Source organism: Mytilus trossulus, chromosome 14 (assembly GCF_036588685.1).
Source record: "Mytilus trossulus isolate FHL-02 chromosome 14, PNRI_Mtr1.1.1.hap1, whole genome shotgun sequence".
Taxonomy (NCBI): domain Eukaryota; kingdom Metazoa; phylum Mollusca; class Bivalvia; order Mytilida; family Mytilidae; genus Mytilus; species Mytilus trossulus.
In genome coordinates, this window is record NC_086386.1 from 81,301,410 (window position 1) to 81,310,254 (window position 8,845).

At 32.7% G+C, this 8,845-nt stretch overlaps 1 protein-coding gene across 4 annotated transcripts; it reads right to left on the reverse strand.

The window, feature by feature from the left end:
• Positions 1–243: 243 nt before the first annotated feature.
• On the reverse strand, positions 244–7,021 carry LOC134696430 (galactosylceramide sulfotransferase-like). Of its 4 annotated transcripts, none has more exons than XM_063558236.1 (3): positions 6,924–7,021; positions 3,322–3,389; positions 244–1,930 (listed from the first exon to the last, which is right to left on the reverse strand). In XM_063558236.1, the coding sequence occupies exons 2-3, from the start codon at positions 3,360–3,362 to the stop codon at positions 517–519; spliced, it is 1,455 nt and encodes a 484-aa protein (XP_063414306.1). In that variant the 5' UTR covers positions 3,363–3,389; positions 6,924–7,021; the 3' UTR covers positions 244–516. The 4 variants fall into 4 exon arrangements, with proteins under 4 accessions (XP_063414306.1, XP_063414303.1, XP_063414305.1 ...); XM_063558233.1 differs by having other exon boundaries at positions 6,905–6,995; XM_063558235.1 differs by having other exon boundaries at positions 6,843–6,931.
• Between the last annotated feature and the right edge of the window lie 1,824 nt (positions 7,022–8,845).

Genomic DNA, 8,845 nt, shown 5'->3' on the forward strand with positions numbered 1-8,845 from the left:
AATGTTCAGAAGAAATTATGACCTAGACAGCAAAATAATCCTTTCCCTAAAAATCATCCTTACATATATTTTGTTTATTTCATTTAACTTGTTTTGTTATCATCCCCTTTTATATGTGTGTATTCAAAGATTTTGAAATACTTAATGTATTCAATATTCTAACAAAAATTATCGAAGAAGTTTTTAATGGATACTTCATATATATGATTATTGTTTTATTAAACAACAAAAATTATATAAAATGATATTGTTTGACGAATATCAATGATAACAAAATTTTAACATAACAAACACGTATGACATGGATCTCTCATAAAAAATATATGAAAAATAGTCAATATCGTAAACAAACTTGTATTAAAATGAGACAGACATTTACTGTATACCCTCGTTTTCCAATATTGCGTTTCCTCATTCTGTAAAATGATGATTAAGTTAACCCTCATTTTTCGAAACATTGCGCTTCCTGATTCTGCACAATAATTCTTAAGAATTGTTCCGCTGGAATGAGCTAACTCATGAGATCACGTTTCTCTTTATAAATGAAGTATTGGTTCCTGTAAAACTTTCGAGCATTGCTTCGAGCCATTTATTATACCGTGTTTCAGCCTTACTCATCAATCCTTTAAGTAAAGGGAGTTCGGCAGACATCATAAATTTACATTCTGCTGCATTAATTGTAAAATCTGAATTCCAGCTTGAAGCTTTTATAAGGACAGATGCGGAACTTGGATATTTCTTTAACGAAATCTCGTGACAAAATTTTGTAACTATCACATGAACTTTTTTGAAATATCTAACTTCTGAATAGAAATCCTGACCTTGATCTTTGATTTGTTCCGTCATTTTATCTCGAAAGTGCATGTATAATTTAAAGTCAGCATAATTATATTTGAATAAATTTTTCTTTGTATCTTCACTGAGAACTATTGGATGTTGTTTCTTATTTTTATTGATATTCAGTGGAACATAAAGAATATCCTTTATTCCCCAGCACAAAATTCTTCTCATTAATATAAGCGATTCATCAAACAGTTCTGTGACCATGACTAACGCAAACTCCTTGTCTAAGTCGTTGATGCGTTTATTGATTGCTTCTTCATTATGAAAGTCCTTCTTTGGAAGTCCAAAGTCTGAAAACATTCCATTGTGAACGTGCAAAATCGAACCAAAAGAATCAGGTGATTTTAAGAATCTCGAAAGTAGCTCTTCTGCTTTTTTTATGTTACCAAAACGTTTTTTAATACGACTCAGTAAACCGTAGTAATATGCCGCGGAAGGAAACTGTGTAAATGGATCACGAACAATTCCTATGTTAATTGAATAAGGCCCTAGAAGTTCTGAAAACGCTTCCTTGTTATATACAGCATGGTTACACAAAATATTATATGTCTCATTGCCTGGAATTTTATTTATTCTTTTCTTCTGAACTGTTACACCATAACCTAAATAGTTAAAGGTACCTTGTTTTACGGATCGCGGGAGAACTATGTTTAGTCTGTGCGAATCTCCATATCGGAGGAAAATATTCATAACAGTCGTGCTACTTGCTTTATGCACTTTTAGAAACGCCACGTGGTTTATTGGATTATAACACTTCGGTACTTTTATCGATTGTGACACTTTTATATTTGAACTTTTATTAACATGTCTTACAGTTGATAAATCTTCAGTGTAAACATCTATATGTTTGGTTGTTGTAATCTGTGTTGTTGTAGTCTCTATGTCCACAGACCGAAATTTTATTTGGTCTTTGGATGTTTTTATATTTAAAGCTTCTGGATAACCTAGACTAGAATAACGATGAGTATTTTTTTCAACGGTAACATTATAAAATGCAGCTTCATAAAATATCACAGTTGAGTGTTTTCCTATAAATGGCAAGCTTATAAAAATCACACAGACTACCAGGAGAGTAAGCAAGAAAAATCTGAAATACAGATATATACAATAAACAAAATTATGAATAAACAAACTAACATATCATTTATTAAGGTATCTTAAAATCATTCTGTATACATCAGTTCAATGTTTCGGCTGTTGCCTGCTCTACTGTCGGGTTGTTGTCTCTTTGACACATTCCCCATTTCCATTCTCAATTTTACACATTAGTAAATGTACACAAATGTAGCTAGAAAGTATTGTTTTAATTCAACACAACGACTGTTTCTTAGTATCTATACGTTAACTAAAAAAACGTATCTTATTGTTAAGATCCAACTAAGGCGTGAATGTATTGCAACGACTCTTATTGTTGTATATATATTAAAATATACTGGAATGTCAATGATATGGGTGTTTAGCACAGTGACTATTTGCTATTCCGCTCGTTTAGTTTTTATTACGTGTAGCAGTAGTGCCCAGAGCATACCACCGACCTTCGGCAGGAAAACTTGTAATCCTTATTAATTAAGTTTGGTGCCGCGTGCAAGGTTCAAGCTCACAACATCAGTGTTGACATGCCAGGTAAACTTCTTGCGTTTTATAAGGCTTTACACAAATGAATAAATATTTCATATTATAAAAACATTGCGTGTTTTTTTTTCTTTTTTCTTGATTTTGTATTCGCCCTGAAGTTAGAAAGATAACATTAGCAACCTTTCCGATGTTAAAAAATAGCAAATACTGCATGCAATCAACTTTGAAACATTAAAATGTGATAGAAGCAAAAGTATCTTGCATCTGAATCTCTTTCACCAATATAACAAGAAAACCCAAATATGGGATGCCAAGACTATATAAAAAGCTATTGGAAAAAATCAAAATACGAAAATGAAATTGATAACATGTAAGCTAGAGAACAATTACCTTCTGAAGCAGCTCAAAGAAAATCCATGTTGGTTTTATTGAATTATTTAATGTATGTAAAGTACTAGCGAGAAGAATTGTCTAAAATCACCAAAATGAAATAGCATGTAATGAGGCTCTTTGATACTTCGACAGCTTTAATTTCTTACTTTAAAGCTTTGAAGGAACTATATGCGACCGGGAAAATATATATATCTCTTTTTTCGTGATTTACGTCATAGCAGAAAGAAGAATTTAAATGAAAATTTGTATATATATCTATATATGTAGATACAAGTCTAAATTGAAAACTACGTTCAAACCTATGATTGCTTTGGATAAAAACCGCAATTATTTTTATTCTTGTCCATGTTAAACAAATTTCGGTGTAGAAGGGTCTAATATATATATACTATAATAAATACATGTTATTTTACAATACTTGTAAGCCATGATGAACGAAGGTTTTCATGCAACCCGGCACACAATCTTTAAAAAACTATATATATTATTTTCGATCAAAATAAAACCTACCTTGATATGCATTTGCTCATTGAAAACTGTAATTTTGGCATATTAGCACAATACCTTTTAGGGATACACTGTAAATAAAACAAATTGTTAAGTAGAAATTCTACAATAGATTTACTAGAAATAGCTACAATTGTATCGATAAGGGCGTTGTGGATTTCACTTTGAAATTAAAAAGTTCGATTTATTCAGATACATGTTTACGTTGTCTGTTGTCTCCTTTCAACGACAAGAGAAAGGGAAATCCCCAAAACAAACATATATGCAACATGTGTGTTTGTACATCTGTTTAATCAATTTACTTAGTAGCAAGATTTTTTTTTAAACAAAAATTTGCATGATGATAATATTTTATATTTTTATAAGGTATAACCTTCTCGTTTACTACGAGATAGATCTCGTGTGATCTTTTAAAACAGAAGTACATGCATCATGTACAAAGAATTTTGACAAAGAACAAAACAAACTTGCTGTCAAATAGATCTGAATACATATGAAACAGTATATACTTAGTTTTCGTTTTTTGCTGTGTTAAATATTTGTTTTTCTTTCATTTTGTTTGTACATGAATTAGGCCGGTAACATAATGTCTTAATGTTTTTAAGTATAAAGAAGGCACGGAAAATTTGGCAGGAAATTATTCTCTCTGGCTTGATTTTTCATGCATTCTACAATTGGAAATTTCATTCTTTCACAATCCTTAAAAGAATAACTAGAAATTTATAAGATTTTCGGAAATGGGTTTTAAACTATAGATTAAAAATTGTTACACAAAATTAAGGTTAGCGGCCAAAATTTGTAATGGCACCATACATGTACATGTGTGAATAATAGAAGAGGATATTGAATACCTGACAAAAAGATAAAAAAAAAAATAAAAAAAAGCATGCACGAGAAGGGACCATTTTTGTCTACACATTCAATTTTTTGGTTTATTGTTGGAAATTTTCTCATTGGCATTCATACCACATCTTCATTTCTATATTATTAATTAAATGCATCAGTTATAGATAATAACAAATTACGGGTTTAGCTTTCCATTAACTTTCCATTAGCCGTGACTGATAACACTAACCGTGCATTGATTCACAAGATATGCTACAGATAGGTGTCATGTTTAATGACATGATAGATGAATGTAAATTGTCCTCGTTTTCATTATGCTGATTTTTAAATTGAATTAAGATAAATTTACATGTCTACATTTGAAAATGCCTGTATCAAGTCAGGAATATGACAGTTGTTTTCCCTTCGTTTGATGTGTTTTGTTATTTGATTTTGCGATGTGATTAAGGACTTTCCGATTGAATTTTCCTCGGAATTCAGTATTTTTGTGATCATACTTTTTATGGACATGTGTTTAAAAACGTTTGAAATAAAGATTTATTTGCATGAAACGTTTTCAATCATTTTGCTGTATATTTGGTATCCACAATGAAAACAGCAAACCAGCAATCATTTCATTTCACGTGGTTGTTGTTTGATAATGTGTTATATATTCATTTTTAAATACTATATATTCTGTACATGAATTAGTTAGTTTTCTCTTTGGAATTGTTTAACATTGTCATTTCAGAGCCGTTTATAGCTGAATAAGCTGCAGGGACTTTGCTCATTGTTGTAGGCCGCACAGTGACATATAGTTGTTAATTTCTGTAACATTTGTTCTCTTGTGGAGAGTTATATCATTGGCAATTATACCTGATCTTCTTTCTTGTATATATCTTCTTCGCTTATACATGTAGCATATAATCGAACCGGAAATTGTACAGATAAATCCTAAACCTTTTTTTCTGGTGTCCTAGATTTCTTGCTTGTCAGTATGTGAGCCTCCTCATGTGGTTCAAAAGTTTAATTATGTGAATACTTGTTTGTTTTTATAATGATAATTTTAGTACCAGACCAAATATGTAATGATAATTATCTGATTATTTGATATATAGGATCTAGGACTGTATTTTTTGATTTTTTGATTATCTAGTTTAAAAAAATAATTCATAAATATTTGATTATATTGGCAAAACATTTGTGACTATGTGATTACTTGAACACCCTATGAGGGGCCTCGTATTCATACATGTATACGTCATTCACATCATATATCAACATAAGAACGATCTGTCCTCGACGTCCACCTCCAGGGAAAGTATGTCACCTTTAACAATACAATTGTGTTACAAATGATAGTTGACAAGATTTATATTTAACCTGATTAATTATAATTGTCTTGTACATAATTATACAGATAAACAAATAAAAAACAGGGCCTTGTGTATGTGATAAAGGATTTTAACTTGTTTATTGTGATAAGTAATGCAGGAAACAATCTGTATATTATATTTGTTTGTTGATTTTTACTGTTACATGGTTTAATCCCCCTCTCCATCTCTCCCCCTCTTACTAAAGCACGTGTTGTCATTGCCGATGAAGCACCAACTCAAACATGAAACATATCTAAGCAAATGTTGATCCATGAACGGCTTTCAACAATTTGCAAAACCCAAACAGCTTAAATAGTTCGCTACAAAAGGTACACGCGTGGCACATGTGAGCTAATGTATACAAGAGAAAAAAACGGAATGACGTACGACAAAACAATAAACGAAAAAACAGATATGTTAGACAACCACTGAATTACAAGCGCCAACCTCTGGATAGGCACATATAGAATGTTAATAAGTACATGAAAAGTGAATATTTCAATTATGTTCATAGATGCATGTACATTGTACAGTAACAGATCCAGAAATGTTTATAAGTGGGGCTCATTGAATGCCCCTGAGGGGGCCGCTCCAGTTATACTCCAGTGATTCCTTATATAATCAACCAATTTTCCCCTAAAAAGGGGTGATAGGACCCCGTACACTCCCATTACTCCTTCTCTGCAGCACGACGATTTTTAAATAATGGTTTTGTTCTCTTCTTTTCTTAAGACCAACATTTTATAAAGCAGTTTTTGTTTTTATAATACGATTTAATCCATTCCAAAATAACAGTTTGACATTTTCTTTTTTCTAGTTTTAAAATTCAAAGTTATAATCCAAATTATAAAACATCGAAATAATTATGTATACTAATACAAGGTTCTCAAATATTGTAAACATTGCATTATAAACTGGCGTTTGCTCACCATTTCCTTTTTTTATCATGATGTAAGTTCTTCTGTTTGAATTTGCCGCGTACACCGCAAGTAAAGTTGCTCGGTTGCAACCACAAAAAAAAATATCAAAACAATATGAAAATACAATAACTAAATTAGTGTTAGCTAATCCTTCCCCTTTTATTTATCTAAGTTCAGTCTTCTCAATTTCCGGCATGAACCGCAAGAAAAGTTGCAACTACCATAAAAAAATAAGGATCAATTATCAAAACTATATGAAAATACAATAACTTATTTGTAGATTCAGGGAACACAACCAGGAAAGCTAAACGATAAAATATTAAATTTAAATACCTCATGATTAAAAACTGTCATTCTCAATAATTTTGAATTTTCTGATATCCACTTTTATGAAATAACATACATAATTGCCCATATGTCCATGCAGGCTTTCCTTTAAACATTTGCCTATATAACACAACTTACAATAATCCTAAAAACATACCAGCGCCGCCTATACATACTGTATTGTCATTTAGTTAATCAACGATATATCACTGTCTTCCTACTATTATGGATGGTTGACTTAGACCCATAAATACATACAATCTGACATCTTATACCTTTTATTGTTTTTACATGACACTAACGGTAAATTCGTTTTGCTAACCTTTATTAAGTTACATGTCTATTTCCGTCTTTTGATTATGTTTAATATAGATATATGCTATCTGTACAACTGAGAACTTGTGTAAAACTAATGTTCATCTTATACTTAGGAACATGAGAGAGAAAAAAAGAAATAAAAGTTAAAAAAAATATTTATGACGCATATTTAATGTGAAGTCATCAGCATATTATTGCACTTTCGACACCTTTATGAAAACTTGTCAAAAATTAATCAACAATACTATAAAAGTCTCACGGGACATTTATTTTAGCCATACTTTCCAAGGTAAAAGTCGTTGTTAACAGTGTAAAGTTACATCTTTTTCTCAATCTCTATTTAAAAGTCTTTTCTGAATGACCATTTAACTTCATAGTGGGTCAAGCAGATGACAAATCAAATATGTTGAATTCAGGTTTTTCCTATATCTTATAGTGGTTTACGCAAAAAAAAGTAATTTCATAGCGCCGAAAAAAACAACCCTTTTTGAAGTTAAATGGTTGCTTCCTTTAAGTCTTTTGTTTTGTGTCTTTTCATGCACCAACCATTCCGCATACATGTATTTAAACGTATAAAAGGGGCACATTTGATATCCATAATTAATTGTTAAAAACTTTCATTCTTTATTTCTGTGTAATAATCAGTTTTGCAAAGGAAGTTTCACTAAAAGCTGGATCTCAATTTTCGGCTCTCCCTTGACACCATTTGCGAGTATGGTCTTGTGGAAACGATGATAGTCCGTCGGAAGGGGACGATAAATGGCTGACCCGTGTTAAGAGAAAGCCATATCTCTTGCACGTTAAAAACACCCTTGTAGATTTCAACAAAGAGTAGGCTAATGCCGCTACAAGGCAGCACTCGCAACCGCAAAGTGGAAAGGGATTAATATAGGTTGCAAAACTTGTTTCCCAATCCACTATAAATAAATATGTTAAAACTAAAAGCTGGATATAAAGGAGGAGAAAAAATCAAAATATAAGGTACCATAAAAAATATCATTTGCATTATGTCATATTTATGTTGACGTGTTACACTAGGGTTATTGTGGAGCCGCGACATCACCAAAGTATGTCATGCGCCATGCTGCTTCTTGAGCCGCGACCTCACCAAAGTATGTCATGCGCCATGCTGCTTCTTGAACCGCGACCTCACCAAAGTATGTCATGCGCCATGCTGCTTCTTGAGCCGCGACCTCACCAAAGTATGTCATGCGCCATGCTGCTTCTTGAGCCGCGACCTCACCAAAGTATGTCATGCGCCATGCTGCTTCTTGAGCCGCGACATCACCAAAGTATGTCATGCGCCATGCTGCTTCTTGAGCCGCGACCTCACCAAAGTATGTCATGCGCCATGCTGCTTCTTGAGCCGCGACCTCACCAAAGTATGTCATGCGCCATGCTGCTTCTTGAGCCGCGACATCACCAAAGTATGTCATGCGCCATGCTGCTTCTTGAGCCGCGACCTCACCAAAGTATGTCATGCGCCATGCTGCTTCTTGAGCCGCGACATCACCAAAGTATGTCATGCGCCATGCTGCTTCTCGCATGCTGATCTAACACTATTTCCAACAGGAAAAGTTCCAGATAAATCAATTATAGTCTATATAAAAAAGAAGATTTGGTATGATTGTCAATGAGATAACTGTCCACAAGAGACCAAAATGGCACAGACATTAACAACTATAGGTCACCGTACGGCTTTCAACAATGAGCAAAGCCCATATCGCATAGTCAGCTATAAAAGGCCCCGATATGACAATT

Bases quoted from the DNA above. Each gene is read 5' to 3' on its own strand.
- LOC134696430 (XM_063558233.1), bottom strand. From the start codon at position 6,940: ATGTATAGGCGGCGCTGGTATGTTTTTAGGATTATT. The intron at 3,390-6,904 runs GTAAGTTGTGTT...TTTTATTTACAG, and splicing joins GGTATGTTTTTAGGATTATT to TGTATCCCTAAAAGGTATTG. The intron at 1,931-3,321 runs GTAGGTTTTATT...TCTGTATTTCAG, and splicing joins ATGAGCAAATGCATATCAAG to ATTTTTCTTGCTTACTCTCC.